At 37.3% G+C, this 17,674-nt stretch overlaps 1 protein-coding gene across 5 annotated transcripts in view; it reads right to left on the bottom strand.

Annotated features, from left to right (window-relative positions):
- Positions 1–17,674, bottom strand: part of RNF170 (ring finger protein 170) — a 48,814-nt gene that overhangs the window by 26,906 nt on the left and 4,234 nt on the right. For 3 of the 5 annotated variants that reach the window (XM_036102340.2, XM_036102341.2, XM_036102342.2), the window contains exon 2: positions 15,542–15,685. In XM_036102340.2, coding sequence (XP_035958233.1) covers positions 15,542–15,678 — 137 coding nt within the window. In that variant the 5' untranslated portion in view covers positions 15,679–15,685. Of the gene's footprint in view, positions 1–15,541; positions 15,686–16,367; positions 16,444–17,674 lie in introns of all 5 variants that reach the window. The other 2 variants (XM_036102344.2, XM_036102345.2) reach the window with 2 other exon arrangements.

Raw genomic sequence — 17,674 nt, 5'->3', positions numbered from 1 at the left:
CTCTTTCTATCACATCATTAGTACTGTATAGAAATGCAACAGATTTTTGTCCATTGATTTTGTATCCTGCAACTTTACTGAATTCATTCATCAGTTCTAGTAGTTTTTTGATGGTCTTTAGGGTTTTCTATAGTTTCATGTCATCTGCAAATAGTGACAGTTTTACTTCTTCTTCACAAATCTAGATTCCTTTCATATCTTTTTCTTGTCTGATTGTTGTAGCTAGGACTTTCAGTACCATGTTGAATAAAAGTGGTAAGAGTAGACATCCTTATCTTATTCCAGACCTTAGGGGAAAGCTCTCAGCTTTTCACCACTGAGTATGATATTAGCTATGGGTTTCTCATATATGGCCTTTATTATGTTGAGGTATGTTCCCTCTAACCTACTCTGTTGAAGGCTTTTATCATGAATGGATGTTGTACTTTGTAAAATGCTTTTTCTGCATCTACTGAAATGACTGTATGGTCTTTATCCTCTCTTGCAATGCTGAAATGTTATTTTCTGAGCCTGTGCCCTTATGTTTGCACCAACACCTTCCCCTACCCCCCTTTGAAACACTAAAGGTACTAATGTACTAGAGGCTCTTCTGTTTTGCTAAAGAGCAATGCATAACCCTGGAAGTGAGTCAGAATAGGAAAGGGCACTCAAGTTTTTATGGCCCTAAGACTTCAGAGAGGCCAGTAGGCTCTAAAGGCTGTTGAAATGATCATATGGTTTTTATCCTTCCTCTTATTGATGTGACATATCACAATGATTGTTTTACGAATACTGAACCACATTTACATCCTGGGAATAAATCCCAGTTGATGATGGTGTATGATTTTTTTAATGTATTGCTGGATTCAGTTTGCTAATATTTTGTTGAGGATCTTTGCATCCACAGTCATGAGAGATATTAGCCTATTCTTTTTTTGTGGTATCTTTCTCTGGTTTTGATATCAGGGTGATAACTGGCCTCACAGAATAAATTTGGAAGTTTTCCTTCCTCTTGTATTTTTTGTAATAGTTTGAGAAGAATAGGTATTAATTTCTTTAACTGTTTGATAGAATTCTCCTTTGAAGCTGTTCCTGGACGTTTGTTTTTTGGTAGTTTCCTGACTACTGATTCATTTCATTGCTGGTAATCAATCTGTTCAAATTTTCTATTTCTTCCTGCTTTAGTTTTTGTAGGTCACATGTTTCTAGGAATTTATCCACTTTTTCTAGGTTGTCCAATTAGGTTTTCATAATATTGTTTTAATTGCTTGTATTTCTATGGTGTTGGTTGTTACTTCTCCTCTTTAGTGATTTCATTTGGATCCTCTCTCAATCTCTTTTTTTTTTAATGAGTCTTGCCATAGGTTTATCAGTTTTGTTGATATTTTCAAAGAACCAGCTCCTGGTTTCATTGATATGTTCTAGTGGGTTTTTGTTGTGGTGGTGGTTGTTGCTGTTACTTTCTCTATCATTTATATCTACTCTAATTTTTATTATTTTTTTCCTTTTACTGGGATTGGGTTTTTGCTTGTTCCTCTTTTTCTAGCTCCTTTAGGTATAAGGTTAGGTTATTTGAGGTTTTTCTTGCTTCTTGAGGTAGGCCTACATTGCGACAAACTTCCCTCTTAGAACCACATTTGCTGCATTCCAAAGATTTGGGACTGTTGTGTTTTCATTTTCATTTGTTTCCTTATAAGTTTTGATTTCTTCTTTGATTTCTAGGTTGACCCATTCATTGTTTAGGAGCATATTATTTAACCTCCATGTATCTGTGTTCTTCCCAGATTTTTTTTTGTGGTTGATTTCTAGTTTCATAGCATTGTGGCCAAAAAAGATACATGATATGACTTTGATTTTTTGAATTTGTTGAGGGACTTGTTTTGTGGCCTAATATGTGATCTATTATGAAGAATGTTCCATATACACATTCTGCTGTTTTAGGATAGAATGTTTTGAACATGTCTGTTAAATCACTCTGGCCCAGTATGTTATTCAAAGCGCCTGTTTCCTTGTTGAATTTCTTTTTTTTTTTTTAGATTTTATTTATTTATTTGAGAGAGAGAATGAGAGATAGCACGAGAGGGAAGAGGGTCAGAGGGAAGAGGGTCAGAGGGAGAAGCAGACCCCCCGCTGAGCAGGGAGCCCGATGCGGGACTCAATCCCGGGACTCCAGGATCGTGACCTGAGCCGAAGGCAGTCGCTTAACCAACTGAGCCACCCAGGCGCCCTCCTTGTTGAAGTTCTATTTGGATGATCTGTCCATTGATGTAAGTGGAGTGGTGAAGTCCCCTCCTATTATTGTATTAGTATCGATTATTTTCTTTATGTTTGTTATTAACTGTTTTATGTATTTTATGTATTAACTGTTTTATGCATGTTGGGTGCTTTCAATAATCACTGTAAATGTAAATAAACTGAATTCTTGGGGCGCCTATATGGCTCAGTTGGTTAAGTGTCTATCTTTGGCTCAGGTCATGATCCCAGGGTCCTAGGATCGAGCCCCGCATTGGGCTCCCTGCTCAGGGGGGAGTCTGCTTCTCCATCTCCCTCTGCCCCTCCCCTTTGCTCATGCTCTCTCTCTCTCTCAAATAAAATCTTAAAAAAAAAATTCTCTGATCAAAAGTCATAGGGTGACTGAATGCATAAAAAAAGGAAGATGCCTACCTATGACCCAGCAATTGCACTACTAGGTATTTATCCAAAGGATACAAAAACACTTATTTGAAGGGGCACATGCACTCCAATGTTTACAGCAGCACTATCAACAATAGCCAAGGGGCACCTGGGTGACTCAGTTGTTTAAGCATCTGCCTTCAGCTCAGGTCATAATCCCAGGATGCTGGGATCAAGTCCCGCATCGGGCTCCCTGCTCAGTGGGGAGTCTGCTTCTCCCTCTCCCTCTCCCCCCTCCCCTCTGCTCATGCTCTCTCTCCCTCTCCCTCTCTCAAATAAATAAAATCTTAAAAAAAAAAATAGCCAAATTATGAAAAAGAGCCCAAATGTTATCAACTGATGAATGGATAAAGAAGATGTTTTTTACATTATATATATGTGTATATATATATACGTACACATACATACATACAGAGTATTACTCAGCCATCAAAAAGAATGAAATCTTGGGGCACCTGGGTGGCTCAGTCAGTTAAGCATCTGCCTGTGGCTCAGGTCATGATCTCAGAGTCCTGCAAATGAGCACGGCGTCAGGCTCCCTGCTCAGGTGGGAGTCTGTTTCTCCTTCTTCCTCTGCCCCTCCCCACTGCTCATGCACTCTCTCTCTCTCAAATAAATAAATAAAATCTTAAAAAAAGGAAAATGAGATCTTGCCATTTGCAACAATGTGGATGGAACTAGAGTGTATTATGCTAAGTGAAATAAGTCAGTCAGAGAAAGACAAATATCATATGATTTCCCTCATATGTGGGATTTAAGAAACAAAACAGATGAACATGGGAGAAAGGAAGGAAAAATAAACTAAGATTAAAAATAGAGAAGGAGGGAAGCCATAAGAGACTCTTAACTGTAGTGAACAGAGGGTTGCTGTAGGAGAGAAGGGTATTGAGATGCACTAAATGGGTGATGGGCATTAAGGAGGGCACTTGTCGGGATGAGCACTGGGTGTTATATGAAGTGACGAATCACTAAATTCTACTCCTGAGACCTACCCCCCCCCAAAAAGGAAGACCCATTGAATGCTAATTAACTTCAGACCTAAACACACATATAAAGCAAAAGTGAAGGGATGGAAAAAGACATGTCATGCAAGAGAAAAAAAAAAAGTTGGGATAGCACTACTTATATCATATAAAGTAGACTTTAATAATAAAACAATGATTGTAACAGGGGATAAAGAAGGACATTACATAATGAAAAGGATAAATCCAGAAACAAGATATAACAATTATAAGTGCCCAACATAGGACCACCTAAATACACAAAGCAATGACTAACAGACATCAAGGGAGAAATTGATAGCAATACAATTAACACCTCACTTACATTAATGCATAGATCATCCAGATAGAAAATCAATAAAGAAATAATGGCTTTGAATGACACATTAGACAAGATGGACTTAACAGTTAAGTACAGAACATTCCTTCCAAAAAGAGCAGAATATTCTTTTAAAGTGCACATGGAATATTCTCCAGGATAGATCACACATTAGGTCACAAAATAAGTCTCAACAGATTTAAGAAGATTGAAATCCTATTGAGCATTGTTTCCAATCATAATTACATGAAACTAAATCAATTACAAGAAAAAAAACTGGAAACAATACAAGCATGTGGATGGAAAACAACATGCTACTAGACAACCAACGTTAACAAAGAAATCAAAGAGGAAAGAAAAAAGAATACCTGGAGACAAAAAAAATTGAAACACAATGGTTCAAAATCTTTGGTACCCAGCAAAAATTGTTTTAAGAGAGATGTTTATAGCAATAGAGACCTGCCTCAAGAAACAAGAAAACTCTCATAAACAATCTAATGTTACATCTTCAGAAACTGTTGAATCTCAGATCTGTACCTCTGAAACAAATAATGCAATATATGTTAAGAAAGAAAAAAAGAAGAAGAAGAATGTAGCAGGAGGGGAAGAATGAAGGGGGGGAAATCGGAGGGGGAGAAGAACCATGAGAGACGATGGACTCTGAAAAACAAACTGAGGGTTCTAGAGGGGAGGGGGTTGGGAGGATGGGTTAGCCTGGTGATGGGTATTGAGGAGGGCACGTTCTGCATGGAGCACTGGGTGTTATGCACAAACAATGAATCATGGAACACTATATCTAAAACTAATGATGTAATGTAAGGGGATTAACATAACAATAAAAAATTAAAAAAAAAAAAAAGAAAAAAAAAAAAAGAAAAAGAATGAACAAGGCCCGAAGTTAGAAAAAGGAAAGAAATAATAAAGATCAGAGTGGAAATACATGAAATAGAGACTTAACAAAAAAACAGAAAGAAAAGATTAGTAAAACTAACAGCTAGTTCTTTGAAAAGATAAACAAAATTTGATAAACCTTAAGCCAGACTCATCAAGAAAAAAAGAGAACTCAAATAAAGAACATCAGAAAATGAAAGAGGGGCGCCTGGGTGGCTCAGTTGGTTAAGCGACTGCCTTCAGCTCAGGTCATGACCTCAGGGTCCTGGGATCGAGCCCCACATCGGGCTCCCTGCTCAGCGGGAAGCCTGCTTCTCCCCTTCCCACTCCCCCTGCTTGTGTTCCCTCTCTCGCTGTGTCTCTCTCTGTCAAATAAATAAATAAAATCTTAAAAAAAAAAAAAAAAAAGAAATGAAAGAGAGTTACAGCCAACATTACAGAAATACAAAAGATTATAAGAAACTACTATAAAAAATTATATGCCAACAAAGTGGATGAACTACAAGTGGATAAATTGCTAGAAATATACAATTTTCCAAGAGTGAATCATGAAAATATAGAAAATCTGAACAAACCAGTGACTAATAATGAAATTGAATCAATAATCAAAACACAACCAAGAAAGAAAAGTCCAGGACTTGATGGCTTCACAGGTGAATTCTATGAAACACTTAAAGAAGAGTTAATACTTATCCTTCTCAAACTATTCTAAAAATATAGAAGAGGAAGAAATGCTTCCAAATGTATTCTATGAGGCCATCATTGTCCTGATACCAAAACTAAACAAAGAGGCAATTTATTTATTTATTTTTTTTTTTTAAAGATTTTATTTATTTATTTGAGACAGAGAGAATGAGAGAGAGAGAGAGAGCACATGAGAGGGGGGAGGGTCAGAGGGAGAAGCAGACTCCCTGCCGAGCAGGGAGCCCGATGTGGGACTCGATCCTGGGACTCCAGGATCATGACCTGAGCCGAAGGCAGTCGCTTAACCAACTGAGCCACCCAGGCGCCCAACAAAGAGGCAATTTAAAAAAAAAAAAAAAGGAAATTACAGGCCAATATCCCTGATGAACATAGATGCAAAAATACTCAACAAAATATTAGCAAACCATATTCAACAATACATTAAATGGTTCATTCACTATGATCAAGTGGGATTCATTCCGGGATAATAAGGACAGTTCAATATCCACAATTCAATCAACATGTTACACCACGTTAACTAAAGGATAAAAATCATATGATCATCTCAATAGATGCAGAAAAACATTTGATAAAATTCAACACCCATTCATGATAAAAACTTTCAATAAAATGGGTTTAGAGGGCAAATACCTCAACATAATAAAGAACCTATATGAAAAACCCACAGCTAACGTCCTAGTCAATGGTGAAAAGTGGAAAGCTTTCCTCTAAGAGCAGGAACAAAACAAGGATGTCCATCCTCGCCACACTACTTACTCAACACACTACTAAAGTCCTAGTCACAGCAATCAAACAAGAAAAAGAAATGAAATGCATCCAAATTAGTGAAAAAGTAAAATGGTCACGATTTGCAGATGACATGATAGTATACATTGAAAACCCTAAAGACTTCACCAAAATATTAGAATAAATAAATTCAGTAAAGTTGCAGGATACCAAATTAATACTCAAAAATCTGCTCCATTTCTATACATTAATAAAGAAATAGCAGAAAGAGAAATTAAGAAAACAATCCCATTTGCAATTGCCTCAAAACGAATAAAATACCTAGGGATAAATTTAATCAAGGAGATTCAAGACCTGTACTTTGAAAACTGTAAGACACCAATGAAATAAACTAAAAACAACAAAAACAAGTGGAAAGACATACCACACTCATACACTGGAAGAATTAACATTGTTAAAACGTCCATACTACCCAAAGCAATCTACAAACTCAATGTAATCCCTATGAAAATACCAACAGCATTTTCGGTGCACCTGTGTGTCTCAGTTGGTTAAGTATCTGACTCTTGGTTTCGGCTCAGGTCATGGTCTCATGGGTCATGAGAGCAAGCCCTGCAACAGGCTCTGCACTCAGTGGGGAGTCTGCTTGAAGATTCTCTCCCTCTGCCCCTCCTCCCACTTCATTTCTGTCTCTCCTTCTCTCTAAAAGAAATACATAAATCTTTGAAAAAAGAAAATACCAACAGCATTTCTCACAGAACTAGAACAAATACTCTTAAAATTTGTATGGAACCACAAAAGACCACCAACAGGGGCGCCTGGGTGGCTCAGTCGTTAAGCGTCTGCCTTCGGCTCAGGTCATGATCCCAGGGTCCTGGGATCGAGCCCCGCATCGGGCTCCCTGCTCCGCGGGAAGCCTGCTTCTCCCTCTCCCACTCCCCCTGCTTGTGTTCCCTCTCTCGCTGTGTCTCTCTCTGTCAAATAAATAAATAAAAAATCTTTAAAAAAAAAAAAGAAAAAAAAGACCACCAACAGCCAAAGCACACTTGAGAAAGAACAAAAAAGCTGGAGGTATCACAATCCCAGTTTTCAAGATATACTACAAAGCTATAGTAATCAATACAGTATGGTACCAACACAAAAGTAGATACATACATCAATAGAACAGAATAGAGAGCCAGAAATAACCCCATGCTTATATGGCCAATTAATGTATAACAAAGGAAGCAAGAATATACAATGGGGAAAAAAGACAGTCTCTTCATTAATGGTCTTGGGAAAACTGTACACCTACATGCAAATGACTGAAATTGGACCATTTCCGTATACCATACACAAAAGTAAATTCAAATGGATTAAAGACCTAAATTAGGACCTGAAACCATAAAACTCCTAGAAGAAAACATAGGAAGTATGTACGTATGTATGTATGTATGTATGTATTGGACAACAGCCTTAATATTTTTTTGGATCTGTCTCCGCAAGCAAGGGAGACAAAAGCAAAGATAAACTATTGAGACTGCATCAAACTAAAAAGCTTTTGCACACCAAAGGATACTATCAACAAATAAGGCAATCTATTGAATAGGAGAAGATATTTGGAAATGATATATCCACTAAGGGGTTGATATCCAAAATATGTAAGGAACTCATACAACTCAGCATCACAACACCCCCAAATAATCCGATAAATAAATGGTGAAAGGACCTGAATAGACATTTTACCAAAGAAAACATCCAGATGGTTAACAGACACCTGAAAAGATGCTCAGTGTCACTAATCATCAGGGAAATGCAAATCAAAACTACAACAAGGTATTACCTCACACCTATCTGAATGACTATTATCAAAAAGACAAAAAATAACAAGTGTTGGCCAGAATGTGGAGAAAGGCAAATCTTTGTGCACTATTGGTGGAAAATCAAATGGCAGTTTTAATTTTAAAAAAATTAAAAATAGAAATATCATATAATCTAGTTAATTCCTCTTCTGGGGAATTACCCAAAGAAAACAAAAACACCAATTCAAAAAGATATATGCACCCCTATATTTGTTGCAGCATTATTTACAATAGCCAAGATACGGAACAACCTAAGTATCCTTTGATAGATGAATTGTTAAGAAGATGTGATATATGTACACAATGGAATATTACTCAGCATAAGAAAGAATGAAATCTAGGAGGGGTACAGAATGAAATCTCGCCATTCATGACATCGATGGACCTAGCTGGTATTACGCTAAGTGAAATAAGTCAGAGAAAGACAAAAACACTGTATGATTTTACTTGTATCTGGAATCTAAAAAACAAATGAGCAAACAAACAAACAAAAAAAACCAAACAGAAGCAGACTCATAAATGCAGAAAACAAACCGATGGTTATAAGAAGGGAAGGGGATGGGCAAAATAGGTGAAAGGGATTAAGAGGTACAAACTCTCCGTTATAAAATAAATAAATCACAAAGATGTTAAATACAGCATAGGAAATACAGTGAATAATACTGTAATTTAATATGCTGACAGATGATAACTAACCTCACTTACTGTGGTAAGCATTTGATAATGCATATAATTTTTGAATTACCATGTTGTATACCTAAAACTAGTGTTGTATGTCAACTACAATTAAAAATAAAAATTAGGAAAAAAAAATCTACTCTAAAAAAAAAGAAAGAAGAAAAAACCCAACCTAAAATTTATGTTATGTCAATGGACGCCAAATAGCTAAAACAATCTTGAAAAAGAGCAATGTTGTAGGACACACACTTTCTGATTTCAAAACTTACTACAAATCTATAGTAATCAAAATGGTATGGTACTGACCTAAGGGCAAACATATATACCAATGGAATAGAACACACAGTCCAGAAATAAATTCAAATAAATGGTCAAGTTATTTTTGGTAAGGATGCCAAGACCGTTCAATGGGGGAAGAGTGGTCTTTTGAACAAATGCTACTGGGAAAACTGGACATCCACATGCAAAAGAATGAAGAAGGACCCTTACTTCCTACCATATACAAAAATTAACTCAAAATCAATCAAAGACCTAAACTTAAGAGCTAAAACTACAAAAATCTTAGAAGAAAACATAGGGGAAAATCTTCGTGACCTTAGATTTGGCAATCATTTCTTAAATATGACACCAACATAGCAACAAAAGAAAAAATAAATTGGACTTTATCAAAGTTAGAAACTTTGTGCATTAAAGGACACTACAAAGAGAGCAAAAAGACAACTCACAGAATAGAAAACATCTGTAAATCAGTTGATAAGTGACTAATACCAGAATATATAAAGAACTCTCATAACTTTTGTCGTCAACTACACTTCAATGAAAAAAAAAACTCTCACAGGGGCACCTGGCTGGCTCAGTCTGCAGAGCAAGAGACTCTTGATCTCAGGGTCTTGAGTTCAAGCCCCACACTGGGTGTAGAGCCTACTAAAAAAACAAACAAAAACTCTCATAACTCGAAAATAGAAAGTAAACACCCCAATTCAAAGATGGGCTAAGAACTTGAATAGACTTCTTCAAAGAAGACATACATATTGTCAATAAGCATATGAAATGATCAAATTCATTCATCATGAGTGAAATGCAAATCAAAACTCCAATGAGAGGGGCGCCTGGGTGGCTCAGCCCGTTAAGCAGCTGACTCTTGATTTCGGCTCAGGTCATGATCTTGGGGTCCTGGGATCTGGCCTGCACTCAGTGAGGAGTCTGCTTCTGGATTCTCTCTCCTTATTGCCCCTCCCCCTGCTTTCGTGCGTGCATATTCTCTCTCTAAAATAATAAATAAATTAAAAAAAAAAAACCTCCAATAAGATACTACCTCACACCCATTTGGATGACAATTATAAAAAAATAGAAGGTAGCAAGTGTTGGCAAAGATACAGAAAAGTTGGAACCCCTGTGCACTGCCGGTGGGAATGTAAAATGGACCAGCTGCTATGAAAACCAGCGTTTCCTCAAAAAGTTAAAAACAGAATTACCATATGATCCAGCAATTCCAATTCAAAGTGGGTATTTGTACACCAATGTTCACTGTCATGTCATTCCTAATAGCCAAAAGGTGGAACAACTCAAATGTCCATCAAAAACAAATGGATAAACAAAATGTGGTATATACATACAGTGGAATATTATTTAGCTATAAAAAGGAATGCTATTCTGATACATGCTAGAATGTAGACAGACCTTGAAAGCATTATGCTAAGTGAAATAAGCCAGACACGAATGGACAAATATTATGATTCCATTTTATGAGGTACCCAAAATTGACTAATTCACTGAGATAAATGGAAGGAGGGGGAATGAGAAGCTATTGTTTAATTGTTACAGTTTCTGTGTATTGTGTAAGACTGATGAATTACAATTGCCTTTTTAAATATAAAACTTTTGGTTTGGGGGCACCTGGGTGGCTCAGTCATTAAGCGTCTGCCTTTGGCTCAGGTCATGGTCCCAGGGCCCTGGGATCGAGCCCCGCATTGGGCTCCCTGCTCAGTGGGGAGCCTGCTTCTCCCTCTCCCTCTGCTTATTGCTCTGCCTACTTGTGCTCTATCAAATAAATAAATGAAATCTTAAAAAAAAAAAAAAAAAAAAAACTTTTGGTTTGGGCTTCATATCTTTCCAGTCTGCGGGGAAAACACTTTTATTATACAAGTAATAAATATCCATAGCAGGAAAATTAGAAAAAGAAAAAAATTTTAAATAAAATTAATTTTATCAAAAATAATTTTTAAACAGTATGGTTTACTTGACTTACAGTTTTGTGATGTGTCTTTCAATCATCAGTTCTCACTCAACAATGTATCATGGATACTTCCACATGATAAAGTTATATCTGCATCTCATTCTTTTTTTTTTTTTTTTAAAGATTTTATTTATTTATTTGAGAGAGAGAATGAGAGACAGCACGAGAGGGAAGAGGGTCAGAGGGAGAAGCAGACCCCCTGCTGAGCAGGGAGCCCGATGTGGGACTCGATCCCAGGACTCCAGGATCATGACCTGAGCCGAAGGCAGTCGCTTAACCAACTGAGCCACCCAGGCACCCTGCATCTCATTCTTTTTAAAAAAAATTTTTTTATTAAATTGAATGGGAGATAAAGTAGGATAAATGGAGGCAGGTTATAAATAGGTATATACATCAAGAGTTCATTCAGTTAATATTTATTGAATGCTTACTGTGTGCCAGGCCCTATTCTAGGCTCTGAGGATATATCCACGAACAAACGAGATAAAAATTTCTCCCCTTGTGGAGTTCACACGAGATCTATCTCATTCTTTTTTTTTTTTTTTTTTAAAGATTTTATTTATTTGACAGAGAGAGACACAGCGAGAGAGGGAACACAAGCAGGGGGAGCGAGAGAGGGAGAAGCAGGTCTCCTGCCGAGCAGGGAGCCCGACGCGGGGCTCAATCCCAGGACCCCAAGATCATGACCCGAGCCGAAGGCAGACGCCCAACGACTGAGCCACCCAGGCGCCCCTATCTCATTCTTTTTTTTTTTTTAAAGATTTTTTTTATTTATTTATTTGACACAGAGAGAGAGCGAGAGAGGGAACACAAGCAGGAGGAGTGGGAGAGGGAGAAGCAGGCCTCCCGTGGAGTGGAGAGCCCGATGTGGGACTCGATCCCAGGACCCTGGGATCATGACCCGAGTGGAAGGCAGACGCTTAATGACTGAGCCACCCAGGCGCCCCTATCTCATTCTTAATAAAGAACAGATACTCATGCCTAGTCATGACTCATTTTTTAAACAGCTTTATTGAAATATAATTCACATATCAATTTACCCATTCAAAATTTACAATTCAATGGTTTTTAGCATATTCACACATATATGTAACCAGCACAATTTTAGAATATTTCCATTACTCAAAAAGAAACTGTACCCCTTAGCTATAATTCCCTATATCCTGATCTTCCACTCCAGTCCACTAATCTGCTTCCTCTCTCTACAGAGTTCCCTATTTTGGACATTCATATGAACAGACTCATATATGTGGCCTTATCTGACTTACTTCACTTAGCATAATGTTTTCAAGTTTCATCTACGATGTAGCATGTGTCAGTATGTTATTCTTTTTTATTGCTGAAAAATATTCCATTCTGTGTATATGTCACATTTGTTTATCCATTCATTTGTTGATGGATATTTGGGATGTTTCCACCTTTTGGCTGTTATTAATAATGCTGCCACGAACATTCTTGTAGAAGTGTTGTTTTTTTTTTGTTTGGTTTGGTTTTTTTAGAGAGGATGGGGGGGAGGGGCAGAGGGAGAGGGTGAAGAGAATCTTAAGCAGGTTCCACACCCAGGATGGAACCTGATGCGAGGCTCAATCTCACAAGCCTGAGATCATGACCTGAGGCGAAATCAAGAGTTAGACAACTGACTGAGCCACCCAGGAACCCCTCTTTTACAAGTTTTTGTGTGGAGATGTGTTTCCATTTCTCATGGGTATATATATATATATATATATATATATATATATATATATATATATACACCTGGGAGTGAAACTGCTACATCACATGGTAACTCTATATTTCATCATTTGAGGAAAGAGGTTGTATCATTTTAGATCTCCACTATCAGTGTATGAGGATTCCAATCTTCTCACATCCTCAACAACTATTATTATTTGACTTTTTGGCTGGAACCATTCTAGTCGTATGAAATTGTATCTCACTCTGATTTTGATTTGCATTTCTCTAACAACGTCAAGCATAGTTCATGTTCCTATTGGCCATTTGCATATCTTCTTTGAAGGAATGTGTATTCACATCCTTTGGCTATTAATTGCATTATTTGGCTTTTTATTATTGAGTTTTGAGATCCTTATATATTCTAGATACAAGTGCTGTATAGATAGGGGTGCCCGGGTGGCTCAGTTGGTTAAGTGTCCAACCCCATCTCAGCTCAGGTCTTGATCTCAGGGTCATGAGTTCAAACCCCATGCTGGGCTCTATGCTGGGTGTGGAACCTACTTAAAAACAAAAAACAAGTACTGTATAGATAGATGATTTGAAATATTTTCTCCCATCCTACAGGTTGCCTTTTCATTTTTTCTTTCTTCTTCTTTTTTTTTTTTTTAATTTTTACTTTATTTCACAGAGAGAGAGAGTGCAAGCAGGGGAATGGGCAGAGGGAGAAGCAGACATCCACTGAGCAGGGAGGCCGATGTGAGGCTTGATCCCAGGACCCTGAGATCATGACCTGAGTGGAAGGCAGATGCTTAACCAGCTGGGCCACCCAGGTGCCCCTGCCTTTTCATTTTCTTGATGATGTCCTTTGAAGCATGCAAGTTGGGATTTTTTTTTTTTTATATATTTTATTTATTTATTTGAGAGAGACAGAGATAGCGAGAGAGAGCACAGGCGGGAAGGAGCAGGAGGAGGAGACTCCCCGCTGAGCAGGGAGCCTGATGTGGGGCTCCATCCCAGGATCCTGGGATCACGACCTGAGCTGAAGGCAGACGCTTAACGACTGAGCCACCCAGGTGCCTGCAAGTTGGGAATTTTGATGAAGTCCAGTTTATCTATTTTTTTCTTTCGTTGCTCATATTTTGTGTCATATCTAAGAATTCTGATGTTTAAAAATCTTTATAATTTTATAGCAAGCTCGTATGATTTGTAATTTTTGAAATTAACTTTTGTGTTTTATACTTTTTTCTATTTCTGTTTTCAATGATACATACATATATATAAAATTTTATTTATCTCCATGTGTTAACACTTAAATTTCTAGGGCGCCTGGGTGGCTCAGTCGTTAAGCGTCTGCCTTCAGCTCAGGTCACGATCCCAGGGTCCTGAGATTGAGCCCCGCATCGGGCTCCCCGCTCTGCGGGAAGCCTGCTTCTCCCTCTCCCACTCCCCCTGCTTGTGTTCCCTCTCTCGCTCTCTCTCTGTCAAATAAATAAATAAAATCTTTAAAAAAAAAAAAAAAACACTTAAATTTCTAGTTTATATCCCAGTCTCTACATAACGATATATAAACACCTGGAGCCTTTAATATTATTCCTGATTCTAAAACAGTAGTTTTAACTTTAATCTTAATTCCCTCCATTCTGTCCAACTTTTTTTTGCCTGTTTTTCTAGTTAAAGAGTGAAAATATCTTGTACTTATTATCTATATCACCTACAAATTGAGGGATTCGATTATGAAAATTACATTTTTAAACTATGATACTTCCATATAAAATATTAATATTTTATTCAAAATATGGTGTTTCAATTTTATCTCATGAGACTGCTGATGACAGGAACATATATGGTAGCATTTAGATCCTAATGAAAAATAAAATACCTTAGTAAATATACAATTGATGCGAGAAATAAAGGCAGAAGAAAAAATTAAATTTCCTTACTGCCCACAGCTCATTGACAAGTCCTTGAAACAGGCAGAGTGACCTTCCTCTAGGGACTCAGCTGCCTCAGTGTTGACACTTTGCAAAGTGCAAAAGGCAATCTCAGCTTAACATTATCCTGACCCCACAGGGTCCTGCAAGTCTACTTTAACATATAAAAATTCCTTTGGAAACTTCCTTTATCTCTACCCCTACCCCCACCCCCACCCCAAGATATATGTTAGCGATCATCCTCCACGAATATGGCCCACTGATATACATCTGAAGGGTCTCATGACTAACATTTTATTAGACAGTAATAAATGACTTTTTCCATATTTAGCCCCTTCAAGGTCCTGGAAACCTTGCTTCCAAAATTCCTTAGAGGGGTGCCTGGGGTGGCTCAGTCAGTTAAGCATCTGACTCTTGGTTTCAGTTCAGGTCCTGATCTCAGGATCTTGAGATTGAGACCCATGTAAGGCTCCGCACTCAGCGGGGATTCTGCTTCTCTCCTTCTCCCTCTCCCTGGCCACCGCCCCCCCCTTTCTCTAAAATAAATAAATCTTAAAAAAGAAAATTCTTTAGAGACTTATGCTATCTCTAACCCCCTCCCAACTTGTAAGTATATAATCAGTCACCCGTCACAACCCCAGTGCAGCTCTTTCTGCCCACAGATCCTATCCCCATTCTTTAATAAAACCTCCTTTTGGCACTGAAGACATCTCAAGAATTTTTTCTTGGCTGTAGGCTCCAAACCCCAACATTTCCACATCACAGTTACTGAGTTCTATTACTCACTCACTTTTTTAAATGAAGTATTAAAAATTACTAGAAGTAGTCAGACAGCAGTGGCCCTTGCAAATATACATTATTTCAATTCTTTTGTCCTTTAGTCTCACCTGAAAAGTGCATATACCAGGGTAGCAATCAAAGCGAAACTGACCACAACTGCCACAAGTACTTGGTCACTTACTCCTTCTATGACTGAATCATCATCCAATTTCAAACTTTGAACTTCACCTTGATATTTGGCCATTCCAAGTCTAAAAGATAAATAAACAAAGGTTACAAATGACACAGTGAAAATAAGATATACTAATCAAAACCACATAAATATAACTGACTTCTAATGTATACTATTTTTTTAAAGCACCCACTTAAGGAAAGTTGCATTAAGTACAACTCTAGTGGGGACTCTCCCATTATTGAGTTCTTTAAAATCTGCCAGACACATTATTTTGAGGAGTACAAAATTTTATCTTCTTTAAGGTAAACAATTACTGTAATTTATCATCTATTTACATTTTTTAAAAAACAAATTTTTAAAAAATACCCTTTCTTCTTCAAGCTCTGTTCCTTCAATCTTAAGGGAAAAAAAGACATTCCTGATGGCCAACTGCTCTTCTCATTCTTATATACCAAATCAATTCTCCCAGTGAATCAGATCCCTCTTCACCCTCACAGCACTGAAAGTGCCCTGGACTGTACCATGTATGGATAGGGAAGGCAATATATTTTCTTCTTCTGTAAATATTCCTGTATTATCTAGTGTAGTGCTCTGTACACAGTAGGACCTAATATATGTTTAAATATAAATGACATACCTTACTTATAATGTTAGTAATTTGAAAAGTAAAACACATTTAGGCTATAGGACATTTAAATCTATAGTAAGATTAGTTGAATTAATGAAAATTCTGGTGCTTGAAAAACTATTAGCCTCACCTGGAACTAAGCTCAGCTTATGGTTCAGAATTCTTTGAACTGCCTGGAATATGGAATCACTCTGAGGCTGCATTTCCTTAAGAGAAAAGGGAGGATATGAAATTCTCCTTCCCATACACTAAGCTTGAGAAAAATGGCAATACCCAATTTCTATAGGTATGAAGGGAAATAACCCAACCACATCAGAATCCAAGTATCACAGGTAATTCATATTTTTTATATTGCAAAACAGAAAAATTTAGTCTCATAAGACACCTAAAGGAAAATAAAGGAAATACTTAAACATATATCACTATTCATAATTAAAATAAAATTCTGTATCTATGTAACTTATTGCACTGAAAAGTTTTATTCATTAACCTAGCGAGTCTCTGTTAAGAGGAAACTTTGTGAAAGTCTAACACCTTTGAAAGAATCTGAATTGGCTGCTAATAAGGAAATTACCTTATGGAAGAAACCTAAGCAAACAAACAGATCAAAGCCAATTTCCATCTTTACACATAGTAATAGTCTAATATATCAGGAACTTTCTAATGATAGGTTTCAAATAACCATTATGAAGGCCACACACCAGGAAACTCAGAGAAGCAGCTCTAACTTCATTATTTTCATTCAAAAGAATAGTCAAACGAACTGCCAACTGAAACTGAACAAACAGCCTCAAATAATCTAGGGGTGGGCCGTGTAGTAAATTTAGGTGTTTCTTTTACCAGGTTTCCTCTGTTTATTTTTTTTTAAGATTTTATTTTTAAGTACTCTCTAAACCCAACGTGGGGCTCGAACCCACAACCCCAAGATCAAGAGTTTTAGGCTCCAATGACTAAGCCAGCCAGGAGCCCCAGGTTTCTTTTAAAATTGGAGATGCTTTGTACAGCTGTGTCAAAAGTCCTAAGGGCAGTGAGAACTACTTGCAGCTGCACAAAAGATAACCAAAATCTTATCCCCTTGTGTCAAGAATTCCAGTCTCTACTGAATCTAATTACTTCACAGAGTTGTGACGATTTTTCCCAGTGGTATAAATTTAGGCAGTTTACTACTGAAGTGGAGCAGAATTTGTCACCCCAAAGTAATGACTTTTTGTTTTAAGAATTACTTTAGGTTATTTTTTTAAAACAGCAAAGGAAAAGTTCTGAAACCCAAGCAGACCTTACCCTTCTGCAAAAGAGACATTTACAAGGGAAATCTCCATTTGTAAAGGTATCTCTCTCTCAATACCAGGAGGACTAAATCCCTAGAGACTGTTATGAATGGAGAAGGCATGGACTTAAATCTGCATAACAACTTTACCCTTGTTTACTGTGCTTTTC

Source organism: Halichoerus grypus, chromosome 3, assembly GCF_964656455.1.
Source record: "Halichoerus grypus chromosome 3, mHalGry1.hap1.1, whole genome shotgun sequence".
In the NCBI taxonomy this organism is placed as follows: domain Eukaryota; kingdom Metazoa; phylum Chordata; class Mammalia; order Carnivora; family Phocidae; genus Halichoerus; species Halichoerus grypus.
The sequence above is the reverse complement of the archived record's forward strand: the minus strand, read 5'-3'. Positions and strand labels throughout refer to the sequence as shown.